Source organism: Myxine glutinosa (genome assembly GCF_964187855.1).
Source record: "Myxine glutinosa chromosome 12 unlocalized genomic scaffold, kmMyxGlut1.1 SUPER_12_unloc_1, whole genome shotgun sequence".
Classification (NCBI taxonomy): Eukaryota; Metazoa; Chordata; class Myxini; order Myxiniformes; family Myxinidae; genus Myxine; species Myxine glutinosa.
The window spans coordinates 449,809-473,375 of record NW_027616355.1 but is presented as its reverse complement, the minus strand read 5'-3'; the positions used below and the strand labels follow the sequence as shown (position 1 = coordinate 473,375).

The 23,567-nt window shown below is 45.7% G+C and overlaps 1 protein-coding gene across 2 annotated transcripts in view; it reads right to left on the bottom strand.

The window, feature by feature from the left end:
- Positions 1-2,667: 2,667 nt before the first annotated feature.
- Positions 2,668-23,567, bottom strand: part of LOC137437799 (magnesium transporter NIPA2) — a 32,202-nt gene continuing 11,302 nt past the window's right edge. For both annotated transcript variants that reach the window (XM_068132438.2, XM_078768618.1), the window contains exons 4-7: positions 21,040-21,130; positions 19,768-19,928; positions 18,600-18,959; positions 2,668-3,699 (exon numbers count right to left, since the gene is read on the bottom strand). In XM_068132438.2, coding sequence (XP_067988539.1) covers positions 3,440-3,699; positions 18,600-18,959; positions 19,768-19,928; positions 21,040-21,130 — 872 coding nt within the window. In that variant the 3' untranslated portion in view covers positions 2,668-3,439. The remainder of the gene's footprint in view (positions 3,700-18,599; positions 18,960-19,767; positions 19,929-21,039; positions 21,131-23,567) is intronic.

Sequence of the window (23,567 nt, the reverse complement as noted above, 5' to 3'; positions counted from 1 at the left end):
AAGATATTCATCTCACAAGGTTCGGACATACATGGCGGCGGCCATCTTGGATTTTGACATGGCGACCCAATTTTCAATAGCATTCTTCCTTATGCCTAGATACACCCACACACCAGATTAGAAGTTGGTACTTCGCTTATTTTTCAAGATATTTCGCTCACAAGGGTCAGACATATATATATGGTGGCGGCCATCTTGGATTTTGACGTGGCGATCCAATTTTCAATAGCGTTCTTCCTTATGGCGAGATACACCCAACCACCAGATTAGAAGTTGGTACTTCGCTTATTTGTCAAGATATTCATCTCACAAGTGTCGGACATACATCGTGGCGGCCATCTTGGATTTTGACGTGGCGACCCAATTTTCAATACCGTTCGTCTTTATGCCGAGATACACCCAACCACCAGATTAGAAGTTGGTACTTCGCTTATTTTTCAAGATATTTCGCTCACAAGGTTCAGTCATATATATGGTGGCGGCCATCTTGGATGTTGACGTGGCGACCCAATTTTCAATAGCGTTCTTCCTTATGCCTAGATGCACCCACACACCAGATTAGAAGTTGGTACTTCGCTTATTTTTCAAGATATGTAGGTTTCAAGGTTCAGACATACATGGCGGCGGCCATCTTGGATTTTGACGTGGGTTGCACCCACACACCAAATTCGAATGCGGTTCTTCGCTTACGCACGCACGCACGCCGCATGCCCGCACGCACGGAGGGGAAAGCCATATATAGTCCCCTTTCGCTCCGCTGAGCGACGGGGGACAATAACTGGGCCAAAAAAAAACTTCAAAAAGGTCGTGTCTAGAAAAGCGTTTCTTTCATCAAATGGCACATAATTCATTCAGATTATAGTAATCTGATATAGTAATTCATTCTTAATTCATTCAGATATAGAAAAGGAATCAGTAATTACTATAAAAGTATAACAAAAATATTTATACAAACTGTCATGACATTGTGTCTTGCACAAACTAATTTGGGAAACTTTCTTGAAAATACAAAAGTCACCATTAGTGTATTTGTACTTTATGTCGAATATAAAATAAACTAGAGATAGTCAGGGCCCTTCGGGATGTTTTGGGGCCGTTTGGTTCAAATTCTTCCAAAAGCACCAAATTTGGCCCAGATGTTGCCCATGCCATACTCTTTCGATTTTTGACGGGCGCCAAGACGGGCGCCCCCCCCGCCCCCCGGGGGCCCCATATTGGCGAAATACTAAATGGCCGCCACCCGGATTAGAGGAAAATCAGTTAAATAACCAAAAGGGTTGGAATCATGTATGATACCGCTTTTCAGGGGTTTTCGAGGTCGAGGAATCCAATTATGATGTTATTTTGATGATTCGAGGTCGAGGTCAACCCTCAAGGTCATCTTAAAGGTCATTTTTGAGTCAAACATGTCGGTTTTTGAGTTTTTTGTCGATTTACGCGAGGTTCACCATTTTATGTTTCTGGGTTGGGTAATCGAACTCTGACCTTATTTTTGACAATTAGAGGAAATATTTGCATGTCTATTTCGTAATTTTCAGGCATATGCAGTTCATCAGTCTAATTACAAAGGTACGGATTTTGATGTTTTATGAACTGTATGCCATATCCTTGTGTTTAATTTTTGTGCGATCATGATCCGGGTTCATGTATACATGATTGTATACATGTCATAAATATGACGTCATAGGTCATGTGACCTGGCGGCCATGTGACCTGGCGGCCATGTTGGATTTTATGAAAACCTTAAAAATGGATCCCTGCCTCCATTTTTCGATCGATTCATTTTGAACTTTGACCACTTATAGTACGCCATGTGATTGGATGCATATCCTAATTATGACGTCATAGGTCAGGTGACATGGCGGGATGGGCCGGTATGGTCCCCGGATCATACCGCCCTTGACGCCCGTCAAAAATCGAAAGAGTATGGCATGGGCAACATCTGCGCCAAATTTGATGCTTTTGGAAGAATTTGAACCAAAATATCCCTAAGGGCCCTGACCAAGAGTTCATAGAACACTTTACCCCTCCCTACGCATTCTTGAGAAAAAAAGACATGAGCGGGGTCTGCGTGCGGCAAATTTGATTGGTCGAGTTGATGTAAAGTGCTGTAATATTTTGTCCAAGTACTGCAAAATGAAAGGATTCTAAAGTGTCAATAAGGGTGATTTGTCTTCTACAGTGTTCAAGTATATAATTAAATTGAGATATGGTGGATTTTTAAAGGTTGTAGAAAAAGTTTACTGCCATTGATGCAGCGTCTTTTACACCACCTCATTTATCACATTACATTAGTTATTCGTGTACTTTTTGACATCCCGAAAAACAGTAAGTTTCCTGTTTGGAATGATTTTCAATTTTGTTTGACTGACAGACAGGGAGACAGAGCAATTTTTTTTAGCTTACTTCTTTCGTCACATGCACAATCAGGACGAATCCAGAACCACATTACTGCTAAACTCCAGCTTCGTTTTTCGATTCGTGTTCAAAATATAACATTAAATTGAAATTAAGTTTTTCCTCGATCAAAAACTGACGCTTGTGGACGGATTGCCTAACCAATTGCCTAACCCCACTTCATGCGCAAGGAGTAACAAACGAGTTCGGTTTGGATTTCAAAACACCACAAACCCTTCATGATAAGTTCCAAATCAAGAATACACACAATACAATGGTTGAGCTTTTATTGTGAAATTATTTACACAGCAACAGCCATTGATAGTAATCATTATTTACTCATGTAGACTCCAAAAAAGGAAAAGAAGAAAAATATTACAACTTCATTAAATTATTATTTCAAAACATTCCCTGATTCCATCAAAACACTCGACTTGACACTCAGTGCCTACAGGCCACAACATCCAAAGTTAGTGATTACTCGAACCAAGCTTTGCTCGCTCAGCTTTGCATACTTCACCTCAAGTTCACCAAACTTCAGGTGTATAGAAAAGTGCGAGCCGTTAGTTCCATGGGATATCCCATTGAAAATCCACAATTGCTTGCTTATTTTCCAAGAATGTTAACTCAAACTCGACGGACGTCGATATGGATATAGAGGTGGCGACACTGAACTGGCATTCTAGAGGTTGGAGGTTCAAATCCAGCTTTGGGTAGATCAGTAGATGTTTCCGGAAGCCCAGACAGTCTGAGAATTTCCATATCACTATTGGACTGTCAATAAAAATAAAACCAGCTGACTCATTCATGACCTTTGGACAGGGGAAGGAATGGAGAGGAGAGGATGGAGGTGAGATCTACCTTTTCTGCCTGGTACTGGCTCTACCTAGTTGACTCTTAAGGATCGGCAACTTTGCTATCTCTCCCAGCAATAACCATTTGTAACTACTCACCTTAGTTAACTGTTCCATAGGTTGAGGTATCATAGAATCAATAAAAAATATATATACAGTAAATACATGCTGGCGGTTGCACTGGAATACTACTTTGAGAATGTTTCCTCCAAAAAGTCAGTTTCTTGATGCTCCACCAAGAGAGATTTTCGCGTTTCATCTCTGTTAGAGCCTGCCTCTGTGACCGCAGTGCCATTCTCCAGTCGGTCGACACGATGGAGAAGCGAAGGAAGGTTGGGCATCGGCGCAGGGAGATCTTTGAAAGCATGCAGCAAAAATATACCGAGAATAATTGTGAAGAAGCCGCAGACTGTGCCAATAATGTCTGCAGCTTTCATGTGATACCATTCTGTAAGAATAAAACAGGAAGGGAGTACGATTATGACTTCCGATGAAACAGGAAGGGCCACTGGCACTCGATTAGCACAAATAAATATTTTAAAGGAATACAAAAAACATGCAAACCCCCCTTCCCCCCCAAATCAATTACGGATTTAAAAACAGGCAGTACTCAAAATGCAATCACTGCTCTGTTTAATCCATGCTTGTGATATGACCAGCCAAGTGAGAATAAACGATTTTTTAATAAAGCTGTGTTTGGCAAACAAACTCCTTTTGCATGCAGCACAAGGTAGCGGGGAAGCATCATTGGCTGAGGGCAAGACCGTGATGCTGATGCGACGCCCTCTGTAGGTTAGAGCAGGAATTTGGAAAATGTTCAGGGTGCCTGCGATGGTTCGCCTACTATTCACGAAGGACACTGTGGGATCTTTAATGTCCACCAACTAATGCCGGCAGATGGGACGCACAGTTTACCGTCCGTCACACATTGATGCATCAGTTTGCCTGTGAAACACTAGGATGACAGTTTATAGCTGGGCCCAGATTCTAACCCAGGCTCGACGACTTCAAACTCGAACCGAGGCTAGAGGCGAGTATGCATTCCTTTCGGCCATTCTGCCAGCCCAACAGAATAAGTTGAATACATTTGAGAGAAAGATAAAAATTTATGCCAGCAGTCGGATTATGCTCTGGAGTGAATTACGACACTGTTGGGAAAATATTGACTCAAACATAATCCATAAGCTAATTAAATCAATCCTAAATGGAGTTGAGGCATTTCTCAAGACAAAAAGGGGTCACACATTGATTATAGTCACGTGAAAAAGTAAGTAAGTACACCCCATGTAAAGTTTTGACTTTTTCAACATATTTCAACATACAGCTATTTGATCTTCATTTCAACAATATTGATAGATAAAGTTGATATAATATAACAAATATCATGAAACATTTACATTTTGTAGTCCATTGTAATATTTAAATAAACATAAATGCAAATTTCGCATGTGGAAAAAGTAAGTACACCACTGGCTCTAATAGGTGGTATTGCCCCCTTTGGCAGAAACAACCTCAGGTAGGCGTTTCTTATAACTGTCTACCAGTCTCTGACATCGACTGGGAGAAATTTTTGCCCACTCCTCCATGCAAAATTCTTTCAGCTGTGCGATGTTTGAGGGGTTTCTTGCATGCACAGCTCGTTTCAAATCCCCCCACAACATCTCGATGGGATTTAGATCCTGGCTTTGACCTGGCCATTCCAGAACCCTCCATTTCTTTCTTTTCAGCCATTCCTTGGTGGATTTACTGGTATGTTTAGGGTCATTGTCATGTTGCAAGGTCCACCTTCGGTTGAGCTTCAACTTTCCAACAGATGGCCTCACATTATACTCAAGCACCCTCTGGTACAATGAAGAATTCATTGTGGATTATATGATGGTGAGCTGCCCAGGCCCTGATGCACCAAAGCTGCCCCAAACCATAATATTTCCAGCACCATGCTTTACAGTTGGTATCAGGTTCTTGTGGTCAAATGCTGTCTTTGGTTTTCGCCAAACATGTCTTCTGGTACTGTGGACAAATAGCTCTACCTTTGACTCATCTGTCCAGAGCACATTGTTCCAGAAGTGCTGGTCTTTGCCTAGGTGTTCATTGGCAAACTTTAGTCTTGCCCTGATGTTATTTCTGGACAGCAAAGTTTTCCTCCTAGCACGGACTTCCGCTGAACTTGGGGACGACTAAGAAGAAGACCTTTGTTGGTCTAAAGCTTGTCGAGAATTAAAGATCGACCGTCCTGAAGCTCCGTCCGCGTCTCATTTAATCTACTGATTATTTATATATATATATATTGTTACGAATTTGGGTAGTGATATATGTAGAGCAGAGTAGATCTGAGTAGGTAACATGCTTCGACTGTCGCGATAGGGAATCTACCTGTAATAAGTTCTGTGTGTTTAGGCATTTTGTCGGTCAAGGTGTATAACTGTGGATCTACCAGGAGATTCGGGTGATAGGTAGTGTAGGGGTTAATGAGTAGAGCCCTTGTATGTCTCACCTGGTAGTCAAACCATTGTCCCTTATGGCACTGCAGACCACATACACACTAGTTAGGACCTTTAGTACAACATTAATGACGCCTTCCCCCCTAACATGACTTAGGAAGAAATCAGGCCAGAACACCGCCACAATTGGCCGCCACCATTTACACCTCCGAGAGGCCTACCCGCCTCGCATAGCACGTGCTGTGACCAAGGAATAGGGGACGGGAGTGAGAGTGACGCAGCGGGCGTGACCTGAGCGAGCCGGCGAGTCGGGGGAGGCTCTGATTGGCAGAACAGTGCGCCAAAGCTGACGTCATCGGCCGGAGATATTAGCGAAGGCCGGATGCCTTTTCGAGCAGTTCAAATCTGATCCCGAGTTGAGCATGAGGGCGGAGAGAGTTTGTGTGCACGAGAGAGTCGGAGTTCGAGTCACGAGATGGAGAGTTGAGTTCATGCGCAGTGCAGGCCAGAGGAGATGGCGTCGAGTTGACTACAGTCCCGGTGCGATCCCGAGTTGAGAGAGTCCTGGCCCTGGTTGGCTTGAGAGTTGGCTTGTGAGTCCGAGCCCGAGTGGAGTTCGCTTGCTTCGTGCAGCCCTGCGTTGGACCTTTGGTGCACGGACCTCGTGGGGGTCGACGAGGAGCCTGGAGTGGGCGCTGGCCCGGGCCTTCGCGGTGCTGGGGCGCTGGAGCAAGGGAGCTCGTGGTGTGCAGCGGAGATTGGACTGACAAGACGAGATAAGGCCGCATCCACGATTACATTTTACACAACGAACGTGTTTCTTTTCTTTAGTTCGCAGCCCCTTGTTTGTATCTGAAGTGTGAGTGGGGACGTCCTGATTAGGATATTAGATTTACCGGTGCGTGCTTTTCCTGTCCCTGCCTTTATTCAATAAACCCTTATATTACTTTTTGTACAAATACCTGAACGCAGTTTCCTGGTCAATTCAATAGATATAATAAGGCTGCGGGGCCCTGCGCCGCTTCCCTCCATTCCGGCGCTTCCCTCCATTCTTAGGGGTTTTAGATTTTGGAATCCGCCATTGAGTTTCCGCCTCGGAGTTAAAGCCATCGTGATCAGCATCCACGACCGCCTGATATTAATTCCCGCGGTTGCGCGACAATATATATACAGACTTGGCATTTAATATGGAATATTTTTTTTGTGGGGGTGAACTTACTTTTCAAGATGTCTTAGAACCAAAAGTTCATTGGAATTATGTTGAAATTATTCTAGATTTTGTTAATGTGACCTTTAAAAGAAACAAAAACCACATTTGACATTTCGAAACAAATAAATTGATCCTTGAAAGTGATGTAAACTGATATCAAACTCAATTCATGGACAGTACTGTGTTAAACTTCTGTACGTTTTCCAGAAGTATCTCTTTATTTTGCACATTAGCCAAAATTTTTTTTAACAAAAACAAAAGTAAAATTACAACTGGGATTACGGACAGTAAAATTACAGTTCAGTAACCCCCACGAGCATTCGGGAGAGCACGTACACGTTGAGGCATTCTGTTCACGAGATTTGCCAAGATTTGGACAGGAATCGCTTGCCACGCAGTGACAATAGCCTGCTGCAATTCACACACAGAGGTAGGCTGGTGGTCCAAGTAGTCGATTTGACGCGTTACTTCTGCCCACAAGTTCTCTATCGGATTCATATCCGGGGACATGGCAGGCCACTCCATATGCTCTACACCACGGTCAGCAAGAAAGTGTTGGATCATGCGAGCACGATGAGGCCGTGCATTGTCATCTTGGAAGACAAAGTTTCCTTGAAAGGCTGCACAAGCAAGTGGAAGTAATGTTTCTTCCAGAATGGCCCTGTACTTGAACTGGTTCAGGTTTCCATTCAGAACAACCAGGTCAGTTTTGCCCCCTGCATGAAAAGCAGCCCAAACGGTCACCCCACCACCTCCAGCTTGGACTCTTGGCACTATACAATCTTGGTTGTAGGCTTCATGCACTTGTCTGCGCACTCGGACGTGGCCATCTTGACGACAGACCAGAAATCTAGACTCGTCACTGAAGATCACATGATTCCAGTGTCCTGGCTGCCATTGACGGTGCTCTGTGGCCCACTGCAATCGGCGCTGGCGGTGTTGTCTGGTCAGGCGCGGCTTTCTCAGGGGACGCCTGGCATGATAGCCTGCTTGAACCAGTCGTTGGTTGACTAGCCTTCTGGATACAGACACATTTGTCAGTTGCTGCCACTCAGCCCTAAGCCGATTAGCTGACTTGGTACGGCCATTGCAGACTAACCGGTGCAGCTGGCGATCATCTCTCCTTGTGGTTCTGCGTGGACGTCCTGGCCTCGGTATTGGAGTAGGGACACCCCTCTGAGCATTTCGTTTCAGGATCTTTGACACCTGAACTTGAGTGATGCCATACTGCCGAGCAATAGCACGCTGTTTCATGCCGTAATTTCGTAAAGCCACCACTCCATGACAAACAGCATTGTCGAGTTGATGGACCATCTCCAGAGGAAGCGGTAATAACATTTGGAGACGTGTAGCAGTTGTTTTCCACTAATAGAGAACGCAACAACCCTTGTATACCCGACTGTGAAGCCAATCATCAAATGCACCTGTCCGTACATTTTGCCACGCCACCTGTGATATAATCCTGTTGTTGACTTCTTGCTGTGACAGACAATCAGTGACATGGTTCTTTTGACAAATAAATCACCAAAGTGTAAAAGAAACTCACCAGATTGATATACTGAGTTAAGAAAGTAAACCCAAGTCCAGAAAAAATATATTGTTGCGGATATGAGGACTGTATTTTTTTTGATTGTGTTGTATTGTGGTAAATTGGTGATGAATATTGCTTGAGTCTGCGCCTCCTGCCTCCGGAGCTGTGTAAAGGTCAAAAGGGCGTCCCATAATTAGTCCACAAGCATACACGTCAGCCAATAATAGAATACCCCTGTTCGATAGTTATATCTTATTCTGTGTTTTAGGGTAAGGCTGTGTCTCCCATTAATTGAAATACTCCATTGCACCAGTGAAAGAGATAGATTCCCTTCATTTCCATTCCCAAAACCTCCATTCCCCCTTTTCGTCGATTGGCAATTACCTCCCCTCCAATAACCGCCATTGACCACGAGGCAGGGTCAGAGAAGAAAGGCGTGTCTCCACCTCGTCATAGAGGGGAGGAGTGAGCCAGCCCCACTCGACCAACCATGAGCCAGGGGTTTGGCTCGGGAGGGCGGAGGAAGAGCTATCGGGGAGGTTCGCAAAGGTTGAGGGGCGGGGCCTATATAACCCACGGCAGGGCGTTTCCCAAGGCAGATGAGCTTTTACAGGCAGACGAGAGGGAGTCCAAGCCGTTGAGACGAGAGGAGGTCCAAGGCAGATGAGCTGAGAAGAGAGAGGGTCCAAGAAAGAGCTGAGTTGTGAGGTCCAACAAGCAGAGATCATTCAAGGAAGCACCAAGCCTGCTATTCGTCACCTTGCTCGCGAGCGGCAGCGTCTACAGCAGCAGCAGCAACAACGCTCGCCAACCGCTTAGGGACCTGGACGGCAGTTTGGAGCAGGGCCGCGAAGGAACGGCAGCTGCCCAACGTGCGGATCGTGCTGCCGGACCCAGTGGACTTTCCTCTCCTTCCAGCCAATTCCTGTCATCATTCCCCGTGTGAGTCGTCTTCGTTTGTTCTGTCCTGGGTAGGTAATTAAGTCTGTATAAGCTAAAGATTGCACTGTGTCACCTGCGTCTTATGTGTTGTAAATAAACGTGACTGCTTTCTTTTTGCTTGTGTGTATAATAAATCCTGTTATTCCTCCGTACTCTGTTTTCTTCTCTCTTCCTCTTTACATTCGGTCGCTTTAGAGGTTTCCCGATTGAATACCTGTGGCGCGATTGGTCAACGTTGGGAGAGTCGGGCTAATCGGGGATCCTGTAACGGTCGCGGTTGACCATCTGCTCGGCCCAAAGTAACATCTTGTCCGCGACCCGTAACAATTGGTGTCTAGGAGTGGGATACGAGGCCCGAACCAAATTTTAAAAACGTGAAGAAAAAAAATTTGGTCAAAATTACGAGCTGCCGAAATTTCGTTGTTTTATAAAACCCGAATTTTGAGATCGCGCCATGGACAATCAAGGCGATCGGATGTCGGTGGGGGAGATAGACGGGTTAGGGGTAACCCAGGACTTAGGGGAAGAAAGGGAGGAGGAGAGCAATGAGGTGGTTGAGGGTGTATCAGGCGCGCAAAATGGCGCTCTCGCGCACGAGGTATCAGGCGCGCAAAATGGCGCCTTTGCGCACGCGGTTACAGCGGCACCAGATCTAGCCGCGCCCGTGACCGTAGCAGCGCCGCTGGGGAATTCGGACCTTTTTATGATACAAATGGGGGCCCTTATGGAGAGGCTAGAAGCCAAAATGGGACAAATGGGGAACCGGATGGATGCTCAGAGTGAGCAAATGAGGGCTGATAGTGAGCGATTAGAGGGCCAAATGGGGGCAATGAGGGACGAAGCGAGGGGTACTGGTGAGGGGTTAGACAAGAAATTTGGGAAGTTAGACAATAATTTTGAGGGGTTAGACAAGAAATTTGGGAAGTTAGACAATAATTTTGAGGGGTTAGACAACGGGATAAAAGAGGTGAAAAATGGGTTAATGGGGTTAGAAAATAGGATGGAAGACAAATTGCGGGAAATAGGGGAACAATCTGCCCGGGAAATCAAACGAATGGGGAACCAGATAGAGGAGGTGCAAATCGGGTTAGAAAGTAAACTGGATGCTCAGAGGGATGAATTGGGACAGATGAGGGTGGCATCGACAAAAGAGATGGAGGAGATGAAGGAGGAGATACGACGAGGTGTAAGTGAGGAGGTCTCGGGGCTACGCGAGGAGGTAAAGCGAGGTGAGAAGCGTATGGAGAAAGAGGTGAGAAATGGGACGGCAAAGTTACAAGGGGGCATAGAGGACCTGACGGAGCAGGTGGAACAGCTGACGGAGGGACAGACGGAGTTAGTGGAGCAGGTTCAAAGGAACACTGCAGTACTAGGAGGGTTAAAGGCGACACAAAAAGAAATTAAAAATGACTTGATAGCGACACAGAGGCAATGTCAGATGGTACGTGAGGGACTGACAATGAGGTTGGACGAGGTGACAGAGGAAATGGAGACAAAGGACCGGCAGGTGAGGATACACATAGAGACGGTCACGGTAGCCTTAGAGGACGAACTTGAGGAGACGCAACGGGAAATAAAAGAGGTGAAGCAAAAATTAGAGGAAGTGGAAGAAGAGGTGAGTGAAATTAAGAAGAGACGGACAGAAACTAAGAGAGAAATACGGGAGGAGGTGATAGAATTGGTACAAGGTCGGTGCTCAACTCATAATGTGATGCTCACTAACCAAATAAAGAGGTTGCAGGTCGCAAAGGAGGTGCGGAGACGAGGTGCCAAGGTGAGTGGCGATATAATCGGAAATGTACATGATGTGAGGAAAGCTTCAGTCGGCTTGGGGATTGATGTGGACCCGGGTGTTCGTGAGAGGCCGTTGGTGAAGTGTGCGACAGGTCTGGTGTGCGAAAAAAGAGGTGTGCGAGAATGTCCGACCATGGGGTGTGTGAGGAAAAAGTGCGCGCCAAGGAGTGAGTGTGCCGTCAAGAGTGAGTTGGTCGAAGCGCGTGTGCGAGGGGGTACATGGAAGCGCGGTGTGGTAAGTGTTACGGAGGAAGTAACGAAAGAGTGTGCGCAAGAGGATGCGCGAGAAAGGTGTGTAACGGACAGGTGCATGGGGAAAGAGTGCGCTGTCAAGAGTAAGGGGGAATGCACGCCTGTGGGGAGTGTTACAGAGGATGTAACGAGAAAGTGTACGCCTGTGGTCAGTGTTACAGAGGATGTAACGAGAAAGTGTACGCCTGTGGTGTGTTACAGAGGATGTAACGGGAGAGTGTGCGCAAGAGTGTGCGCGAGAAAGGTGTGTAACGGACGGGTGCATGAGGAAAGAGTGTGCTGTCGAGAGTAAGGGTGAGTGCGCTGTCAAGAATGGAGGTGAAAGTAGTGAGAGTGACACGGAGCGTGAGTTGGTTGTGACAGGTGAGAGAGGATGTACACCTGGAATGGAAGGATGCACACCTGGAATGGTAGAGCGTGTGTGGGAATGCACACTTGAGTTGGTCGTGAGGCACGTGGTTGGGTGTGCGAGTGAGAGCACACCTGTGATTGTCACAGAGGAGGTGACCGAGGAGGGGGCGCGAAGAGGTGTGTTGGTGAGGTGTGCGAGCGACGAATGTGTGCCAAGGTGTTCGGTGGTCAGGTGTGTGACCAAGTCTGTGAGCGGAATGAGTGTACCGAGGTGTGTAAGGAAAGGTATGACGAGCAGGGAGACAGCTGGATGTATGAGCAAGGCACGGGCTGCGGGGTGTACGGGCGGCATTGGAGCATCGAGCTCAGTGAGCAAGAAAGGGGTAGCGTATGCGTGTAAGCATGCAGGTGAGGCATCGACGGTAACCGGGTTAGCGGTTAGAGCGACTTTTAGCCGAATCGGGCCCTCGGTGCGTGCCGGGCTTCGCGTGCCGTGAGAACCAGCGGGGATCCGAGCCACGGCGGGTTCGAAAGGACCGCCGTACGCGATCCACGCTGTGCCTCGCTTGGAACGGCCGCGTCCGGGCTCCACTAGGCGGAGCGGGCAGCTCGATTGGAAGGGTCGTCATGGCGACCACTTTTTGTTGAGACGTGCCGGCAGGTCGAGATCGGGACATTGGATGGCTCCACGCCGAGGTGGTGCGTGGGATCTCGGCCCGGGTAAGCCCCCGTCCCTGCCCCGAATGCGGGACGTATCCAGCCGCTGGCACCAAAGAACCCGCATTCATTGCTCGGCTGTACGAGGCCGAGCTTTAAAAGGGAATTGGCGCACCGAGAGGATCTAATAAGTAGACGGGTGATGAGGTTAGTGTTCTGGGCCCGAAATTAGGAAAACGAAAGTTGATGATTGGCAAAGGATTGGCAAAGTGATTGGTAATGGTACGGTGATTGGCAGATGATTGGCAAAATTTTTGATTTGTTGAATTTGGTGAGCAAAATTGATAGTAGGACCTCCCCGATGTGGTGGGATGGGCAATCCACCATCCCTCACAGCGGGGGCAAAGGAGCACTAGTTTTATGGGGTTGATGGCAGTGAAAACTAGCCCGGGAGGGTTAGGATATTGTGTGTAGGGCCCTAGAAGATGACATTAGGTAACGTTAAGGTTAGTTAGTGACAAGGATACCTGTAGAGGGGACGCAGGTAGATTAGAGTGGATGATAATGACGAGGGAGCGCAATAGTTTAAAGGGACGACTGGGAAGCGCAAGTTTCAGAGGGGAGTAGTTAGATGAGATGATGCCGTGTGTTTGAGGATTGAACAGGTGAGATTGAACAGGTGCGATTAAACAGGTGTGATTGCACAGGTGTGCAACTGGACAGGTGTGTGGAGCAGTGTATGAGTAGGAGTGATAGTGATGTGTATCGTGTTGACCAACTGGTCCAGGAAGAGGAGGAGGGTGCAGGTGGCACCAGGTGTGATTGCACAGGTGTGCAACAACAGGTGAATGGAGAATGGTTGTGTGAAAGAACAGGTGTATGGAATAAATGGTATGGAGTATTGGAATGGATGGTCGTGGAGTGAGTATGATGGAAATTGTGGAGTGGAGCGGATGGTGCGGAGGTGTGAATGGGGGAAGAGTGGACCCCCATCACGGATACCCGGGGCGGGTAGTGTAAGTGTTAGGTAAGAGGGTATAGGGAAATTGTGGTTGGATATTGGCATCTGTGGTGCGAGTGGAAGAATGGTATTTGGATGGGTGCATTAGTGTTGTGGAAATGGCTGGGCGTGTAGCCTGTTAGTGTGTGTAGTTGGTTTGAGCACTCCACCACTGTGAGGATGTCGGCCAGGTGAGGCCGCAGGTGGGCTCTGGGAGCCGGTAGTTGTTGTGGATGGGGCCCGAGGATCCGGAGGACGGACCCGGGTAGCCCAGTGCCGGAGGGCACCAAGGGGTGACAGAGCCAGGAGGGGCCTTCCCCAGTTAGATAGGTTAGGGTGAGGAGCAGGTAAGCTCGGGTGGCAACTACAGTGGTGGAGGTGTGCAGGTGGGTAGACCTGCTGGGAGAGCTACACGTCACAGCCCAGAAATTGTGCGAGGGCACCGGGAGATGAATCGGGGGAGTGAGACCCCAAATTGAGAAGCACCACAGTTTGGTCAATGGGAATTGGTTTTTAGAACCCATAGTGTAAGTGGCCAATGGATTGGCAGGGAAAGACCCCAGGTAGTGTAAAGTGTGTTAAAGTCATTTAGAGGATAGTTAGGAAGAAGGATCTCCTCGCACCATCTGCATCCACTCACCTGAGGTGACAGGTACTCCACACCATGCCATGTTTTGATTATTTTTTACTGTGCAAATGTTTGGATTGTGAGACGCATCATGACGTGGGTGTGACATTGTGCTTTGTTGTTCCATCTCTTCCTCCTTATGAGGATTGATGACGAATTGGGTGATGGCAAATTTTGGATAGTGGGGGAGTGAAGACGAATTTGGTATAAGGGAAATAAGGGGAAGACGTGACGGTAGCGACGGATTGGTAATGTGTAGATTTTTGTACATATGGGGTAAGGGCAAGGGTAGTGTAGGTGACAGGGGGGTGACGTATGGTAGGGACGAGCTTTCTCACTTCACCCTCCATACGCATTTCGCTTTGCATTGCCTTATTGATGTGTACCCTTGTGACCTTACCCCTCGCTCATTTGTCTCTTTTGTCTCCCACATGACCTGTGCGCCATTGGGCGCCGAGGGGAGCGTGCGTGAGTCCTCCATTGTGCGCCCGGAACTCTCAGAACCAGCTGTCTGCATCGATGCACCACATTATGGACCACATGCCTGTGGCCGAGCACCACTGATGGACCCCATGGGTTGGGGCATGGCCCCTCTGCTGGAACCGGCCATGAGGGCCCGAAATCTTGCTGGCGGACCTTGGCCACAGGGCACCGATGCCCCACAGGTGAACCACACGTAGTCGGCCCTGTGGGCCATAAATAAAGAAAATAAAATGGACACGTTGGGCACACTTTATTGCAAATAGGCCGCCAGTAAGAAAATGAGAGAGAATGACAACAACTGGAAGAAATAATAATAACCAGCAGAGGGAGCCGAAGAGCAAGAGATCACCTGCAGGGTTAGGGGTTGTTGGTTTTATTTTCTTGAACAATGGTGACTGCACCGATTGGTGCTTGGGTGTGTATTGGTGCATTTTTGGGTGCTTTAATGGTGCATTGATGCAGAGCAGACTGTCTCCCCCCCAGAAAGAACAATTACAGGTCCTGGGTTAGTTTTGTAAATAAAAATAGCGTCATTGTAAATAATGCTCCCCACCGTCAGTGTATAGTTTGAAGACCATTCCGCAATTCGGTTAACTGTGGGCGTAAGTCTGTTAGGCAGGGTGCAATGGAGCAGCGGGACACATTTATTTATGTTTTAAAAACTGTCGCACTCAGGGTCAGGTTAAAAGTAGAGGGAACTACACCTACGTGTCACACTAAATAAAAAGTTGTAGGCCCGGGTCGTGCCTAAGAGGAGGAGGGTGCAGTGTTGCGGATATGAGGACTGTATTTTTTTTGATTGTGTTGTATTGTGGTAAATTGGTGATGAATATTGCTTGAGTCTGCGCCTCCTGCCTCCGGAGCTGTGTAAAGGTCAAAAGGGCGTCCCATAATTAGTCCACAAGCATACACGTCAGCCAATAATAGAATACCCCTGTTCGATAGTTATATCTTATTCTGTGTTTTAGGGTAAGGCTGTGTCTCCCATTAATTGAAATACTCCATTGCACCAGTGAAAGAGATAGATTCCCTTCATTTCCATTCCCAAAACCTCCATTCCCCCTTTTCGTCGATTGGCAATTACCTCCCCTCCAATAACCGCCATTGACCACGAGGCAGGGTCGGAGAAGAAAGGCGTGTCTCCACCTCGTCATAGAGGGGAGGAGTGAGCCAGCCCCACTCGACCAACCATGAGCCAGGGGTTTGGCTAGGGAGGGCGGAGGAAGAGCTATCGGGGAGGTTCGCAAAGGTTGAGGGGCGGGGCCTATATAACCCACGGCAGGGCGTTTCCCAAGGCAGATGAGCTTTTACAGGCAGACGAGAGGGAGTCCAAGCCGTTGAGACGAGAGGAGGTCCAAGGCAGATGAGCTGAGAAGAGAGAGGGTCCAAGAAAGAGCTGAGTTGTGAGGTCCAACAAGCAGAGATCATTCAAGGAAGCACCAAGCCTGCTATTCGTCACCTTGCTCGCGAGCGGCAGCGTCTACAGCAGCAGCAGCAACAACGCTCGCCAACCGCTTAGGGACCTGGACGGCAGTTCGGAGCAGGGCCGCGAAGGAACGGCGGCTGCCCAACGTGCGGATCGTGCTGCCGGACCCAGTGGACTTTCCTCTCCTTCCAGCCAATTCCTGTCATCATTCCCCGTGTGAGTCGTCTTCGTTTGTTCTGTCCTGGGTAGGTAATTAAGTCTGTATAAGCTAAAGATTGCACTGTGTCACCTGCGTCTTATGTGTTGTAAATAAACGTGACTGCTTTCTTTTTGCTTGTGTGTATAATAAATCCTGTTATTCCTCCGTACTCTGTTTTCTTCTCTCTTCCTCTTTACATTCGGTCGCTTTAGAGGTTTCCCGATTGAATACCTGTGGCGCGATTGGTCAACGTTGGGGGAGTCGGGCTAATCGGGGATCCTGTAACGGTCGCGGTTGACCATCCGCTCGGCCCAAAGTAACATCTTGTCCGCGACCCGTAACAATATATTCCATATTAAATGCCAAGTCTGTATATATAACGAACAAAAGGAGCACACTGACCCTAAATGAGACATGACACTGATGTCACGCACATAAATTATTTCCGACACATCACCTCCAATCAAGGATGGCGTCAGTGTGGTACTCGGGTCTTTGCAGACTGAGATGTATGCCCTTATAGGTCTATCTAGTCTAGAAGTGTTTGTCCGTCCGTATGTACTATGTTTGTATGTATGTATATATGTCCCTTCAAATGTACACCAATCAGAGCTGAGGATCTGGTCACATGACAGGGTGATGTGATTACATCCGATGTCATTACAGCGTACAACGGCTGACTCCACACTCTGCCATTTTGATTCCAATGTCGTTCAGGCCAAACATATTGTCGAACCTGTCATATATCACAATCGCCATGCTCTACCTTTATGTTTTTCATTCAGTGTGAAACACAAACAAACCGATTATTAAAATGACTATCAAATATCAAAAGCACAGACGTTACTGATCTTCCAATGACACAGTATGTATGGGCCTTCGGCTTCATGCCTTCATGCCTTACTTTCAGTCCGCTTCGGACAAATTAGCCCAGGTTTCTTAATGCAGTAGTATTGTTTTCGTAATAATAATAATAATAATAAGTGTTAATACTAATAATATAGTAAAGATAATCGTAACACTGCAATCCCTTTGTTGTTATTGCAAAGTTTCTAGATGGAAGCGGTGTATGGTTCATGAATCAATGATAAGCGGTGTACGGTACAAATAACTGCGGAAGTAAGAAATTAGCCTCGGTTTTTTATCGTAATATAATTTTCGTAGTAATGATAATGTAACGTTAACATTATAGTAAATCTAATCGTAACACTAATCCCTTCGTAGTGAGTGCTAAATTCCTGGAGGTTAAAATATATCATCTTCTATATGTTAAAGTAGCGGCAGTTTTGTGTCCGGCCGCCACGCTACGTCATTACGTCTATGATGTCATTGCGGCGTGCGACGGCTGACTCCACCGACCGACATTTAAATGTATATGCCGTACAGGCCGAACATGTCGAAGCGGTCAAACCTGTCGTGTTTTTACACAGGACAGCTGTACGTTGAAATGAGTAGAGTACTCTGGCTACGCCGCTGTTAGACTTTCGGTTTTGTTTTTGTTATACTTTGTGTCAATCAAATATTGTTGCTATAATTGTGGCGATATTGATAAAAAGTGAATTAAAGATTGTTGCTATTATTGTGGAGATATCCATCTGGAAGATTGTTCAGGTTAAAGACTCCAGCATTTAGACTTAAAAAAACAAAAACACAACTATATACTTTCGAGTATACACAAATAAATCAGAAATACAAACAAAAAGAAGAAAACATTTAGGATACTTGCATGAAAAATGTTACGTACAATTTCAAAAACAAAGATATCGATAAAACAAATAAACTTAATTGATAACAAAGCAAAGGTTTTTCATAAAGAACTAGAACGGCACTCGGTAGAGCGCATACCTCCGCTAGGCTGAACAGTTTCTGTTTTGTATCCCACTAATAGGCCGGATCTGGATTCGGACCTGAACCAAACTCTAATCGGCTTGTTCTTGTCACCTAACTAACTCATCCACATAGTTTGGTCAGAACTCGTCCACAACTTTTTGAGATATCATACTTTATATCGTTTTGGCCCTGCCCCTCAATGGTGAAGAATCACTTGAAATATTTTTTTAAAGTCTCGGGTTCGGATCTTCACCAATATCTAATCATTTCTTCCTCGTCACACACCCAACCTCTCCACCAAATTTCGTCCGAATCCGTCCACAACGTTTTGGGATATTCTGTTCACAAACAGACAAACAGACAGCATAACCTCCTCCCACCTTCGGTGGCAGAGCTAATAATTGTTTTCATATCAAGGTGGTGGGTTTAGTTTCCCACTACCATGATCAGATGCATGTGCTGTGATCTCAAAGAAAATAATTCAATGCCATCCGCAACCCCATCAGAAAAACACAAAGTATAAGAATTTATAGTTCATTTCAATCAAGCATGAGCAAAACCAGGAATGGCACGGATGGGTGCGACAGGTGTGTTGCAAGCATACCTTTGAAGAGGATTGCTGAGCATACCATGACGGAAGTGGTGAAGAAAACGTAGTATATTGGTGTCACAACAGATGTGTTGAATATGTCTAGAGCCTTGTTCAAATAGTTTATCTGTGTACCAACACAGGCCACGAGACTGCATAGCAATATCCATGTTAGAGGGTTGCGCAGCGCAGGTTTGCCACCCAACAACTCTTTGATGGCGATTCCCAGACCCTTTACAGAGGAGACTGAAAGTGCACCAATGACTGAGCAAATGGTGATGTACACCAGCAAGTTGGTCTGTCCATGTCGTGGCGCCACAACAACGATGAGGATGAGACAGGCGATGACCACAAAGGTGGCAAAGACCACAAATACTGAAAAAGAAGAGATACATTTTAAGTAAAACACAAAGCTCTACTTGTCTGATATACAGTGTTGTTTTCAGGAAGTCTTTGAAATGGGAACGCTTGCACACAAATATCATGATAAATCTATTGAGGTAAATTACGAGTTAAATAGGAATACTAAAGTTGGTAGGTTCCAAAGAAACAGGTTATGGTTTCTCTCTAAGCCAGAACATTTGCAGAAAATGCTACCAACAAAATGCGCAATTTAGCCAACAGGCAAAAACAAATTAAACTAGAACGGCACTCAGTAGAGAGCACACCTCTGCCCGGTTGGCCATATCACTCAATGGTGAAGAATCACTTAAAATTTTCTACTAGCTGGATCAGGATCTTCATCAAAATTGAAACGATTCTTCCTTGTCGCACACACAACCTGTCCAACAAATTTCATTCAAATCCGTCCATACCTTTTTGAGATATCCCGCTATGTATCGTTTTTGGCCCCATCTCCCAATGGTAAAGAATCACTGAAAAAATTAAATAATTCTCATATCCGAATCCATATTCAGTTCTTCACCAAAATCGAATCGAATCGTTCTTGTCAGACACCCAACCGGTTCACCAAGTTTCGTTCAAATCCGTCCACAAGAACTGGGTTATTGCTTATATTCAAATTAAATGCGTGTAGCTGCGTCCCACCATATGCAAATCGCTTGTGGACAGGTTGTCCAGGATGAGGAATGAGGAATAGGGGGTGGAGGAGGAGAAGGAGAATAAAGGTACAGGTAGTAGATAAGCATAATGGTACAATTGGAAAAACAAGTACAGGCCTCACCAGGATCCTTAAGCTTTTGTGCCATCTCATTCAGGGACGACACCTCATCTTCTTGCGGTGCATGGATGACCATGACGGTAGAGCCCAGCAAACACAAAGTGCATCCCAACTTTCCATACAGATTTAACTTCTCATCGAGACAGAATGATGACAGCACAGCACTGTACGAATTAGGATGAAACCAAACAGGAAGGTGTTAATATTAGTAAACATCACTAATACCAAGAGAGCATCTCCAAATGCAAAGCCCATCCATGTCCGCTTCATGGTCACATCTTCACATTGATACTGCACGACATGAACAAACTGAACACAAGTACTTTATTAACCTTTCTAGACAGGGGAGGGGGAGGATAGGGGTGGGAAAGGAACGTTTTACGCTTCAACTCCAACATGCAGATTCGAGCCGCAGAGTATTTTGGGTTCAAATGCAATATTTCAAAACAAACATTAGCACAATATTTCAAAACAAACATTAGCACAATATTTCAAAATAAACATTAGCACAATATTTCAAAACAAACATTAGCACAATATTTCAAAATAAACATTAGCACAATATTTCAAAATAAACATTAGCACAATATTTCAAAATAAACATTAGCACAATATTTCAAAACTATGTGTTATAATCACACCTCAATTATGCGCTTACCCAAACAGCAATGCAACATTTTGCACTACAATTTCAATGTAACCCATAATAAAAGCCTCCCTCAATCACCTAGTTGGAACACCAGAATAAAACACCACCGAGCATGGGATTCCGGTGAGTGGGCACTCTCGTTTTCATTGGTGTAGTTAACAGCAGTAAAGTAGGCCAATTGCGAGACAAATTTTTTGAAAAGCAAGTTTAATTTAAATTTTGCACAGGGGAATCTGAATATGAATTAATATGACGATTCTCATTTGTCAATCAGTTTATGGTTGCTGCAGTAAGTGTGTGATTGCATTACCTTTGTGCTTCAGGTACACACAAGCTAAGAAAATGCCGAACAGTGATTTATTCCAACTCTGACAGGCCCAAATTCTGACTCAAGCCAAAGTCTCCATTTGCGCTCCTTTTTGTGAGTATTGCTGTTTCACAGCAGGCCACACCTTGGTTTGTACACATTCAAATGCTCCTCTCCTGTCATAGTGTCGATATACCTGAGGCTGCAGCCATTAGGGACATAGCCCTGCACATCCAAAAGTGTGTGTATAGCCAATTTACGTGTGTGATGAAAGAATTATGGGTGTGAGCATAGCTGTTCGAAAAGACCGATGTCATACCTGACGAGGACACTCAGTGCTCCGAGTGGAGTAACAAGTGTTGCAGGTACAAAGGTGTATGCTGCAAAGTTTGCTCCCTCACCTGCACCCACTGCACACACAAAGCACAGACACATGAGAATGAACAATGGCATAAATAAAATACATCAACTATATAATGATTACCATGGTAAATTTTCTCATATTACGAACTCTTATGAAATGCAAATACAAGTACATAATGTACAATATCTGAAAGTCGATTCTAATCAAACTCTGATATAAATAAATAAACGTAACATATCATATGCGGTATTTTTATGCGGTATCATAAACGTAACAATAAACGTAACGAGAGGGGCTGCCCGAGAAAGACACTTGAGCTTATTCACGCTCTACCGCAAAGAAAGTGGCCCATCATCAATGAAATGCTGTAAGAAAATTAATCGTTTTGCAACCGAGTTAGATTTTGATGTGACAATTTAAGCGTGAAGAATTAAAATCTGGCCATATATGATACTTCAACAAATAGAAACTCATCAAATGAAGAGCATGTGACAGGCGAGAATGCCATGGCTGTAAATCAGAGAATGAAGAATTGAAAAATAAAATCAATCAGAAGTTAAATAAATTAACTCATTTGGCGTTCATCGCCTCCGTCACCAAAGGTGGACCTCTATCACCTATGTCACCTGCCCTAACTAAGCATCACCGAAGGTGGACGGAGGTTATGTTTTCTCTCCTGTGTGTTTGCTTGTCTGTCTGTCTGTCTGTCTGTCTGTGAACATGATATCTCAAACAGCTGTGGACGAATTCAGACCAAACTTGGTGCATGAGTTGGTAGGTGACAAAAACAAGCCGATTAGATTTTGGAGGTCCGGATCCAGATCCAGCCTATCAGTGGGATACAACAACAACAACAACAACAACAGGCATTTTAAGGTCATTTTCCCTACTAGAGGGGGGGGGTTAGCCTTGTAGGCCCCGTGACAATCTCCTCCATTTTGCCCTATTTTCTGCATCTCCCCTTGTTAACCCCCTTGCCCGCATTTGTTCTTCCACCACCTTTAGCCAAGTCTTTCTCGGTCTTCCCCGTCCTCTACTTCCTTCTACATTCATTTCCATCACTTTTCTCAACCAGTCACTTTCATCCTTCCTCAACACATGACCAAACCATCTCAACCTGTTCCTCTTCACAGCATCCATCACAGGCTATATTCCCATCATCTTTCGCAATTCATCATTTGTCTTTGTCTCTCTCAACGATACTCCACACATCCACCGAACCATTCACATTTCCACCCTTTCCATCCTTCGTTGCTACTTCGTCTGGCTTGGCAAACGATAGCAAGCTGTTTGCTAACGGAACACACCGAGCAAGCTGCTTGCTAACGGAACACACCGAGCAAGCTGCTTGCTAATGGAACACACCCTTGTGAAGAAAGTCATATATGACGATCTTCACTCTTCGGGCATTTAAAATTACACCTTTGATGTTGAACTTCGTGGGCTGATAGGATGGCCTAGAGGTATGCACACTCGAGTAAAAGCTGTCTAGCCTGGGTTTGAATCCCAACCCAGCTATAAACTGTCAGTTTGGTGTTTCACAGGCAGGGAGAGTCATCAATGTGTGCCGTTCCTCGGATGGACGTTAAACTGGGGGTCCCGTTTGCCAGCATGGGTTGGTGGACGTTAAAGATCCCATGGTGCCCTTCGCAAAGAGTAGGCGAGTATTGCCGGCAGCATGGCCAAATTCCAAATTCCTGCCCTAACAAGGTGAATGTTAAGTCTGGCCAGCCAGTTCGTGAATGACTTGGGCCAAGCTTCCCCCCGGCCGACCCCACAATGTAGGATAATAGTGGCCGTTAAAGAACAACAACTTTGATGTTGAACTTCGCAAACAATAAATGCTAAGCAATCCCATGGTGCGCCAAAAATGTAATTAACAAATAAATGAAGGAAACACACGACGCCACGCCATGTTCCCCGCTCGTTCGGTCCAACGAGAATGGTGAAAGGAGAGAGGAACGAGATTACCTGCTTGTCCTTGTCCTCAGTGCCAAAACTCCACACACCGAGCACGCTTACCTTCTCGACCTTTGACGTGATGCTGCCTTGAATATTTAACTTCGTGCACAGACAAAGCCAACTCAAACGGATCGGCGATTTCGACGTAGGCAGCACTTTCGGCACGTTCATTGATTGGTTGTTTGTTTTAATGTTTCTTGTTTAATGATATACCATTTAAATTACATCTTGGAGAACATACATTCCATATTATATCACCTGCTTTATTTTATCGAGCTGCATTTAATACGAGTATATCTTTTGAGAGAAACTAAACACACTAACCGCTCAACCGTCAATATCCGGGTTCAAGGTGCGATTTCCCAACTGCGCATGCGTTGCAGCTATCGTGATAAGTAACTTCCATTATCGTCATCACGACGGTAAATCTAAAGCACAATTATTGCCCCATCACAATTATCGCCCAGCACTAGCACATACCAAATTTTTTGTAATCTTTGGTATGTCTCGGCCAGGGTTTG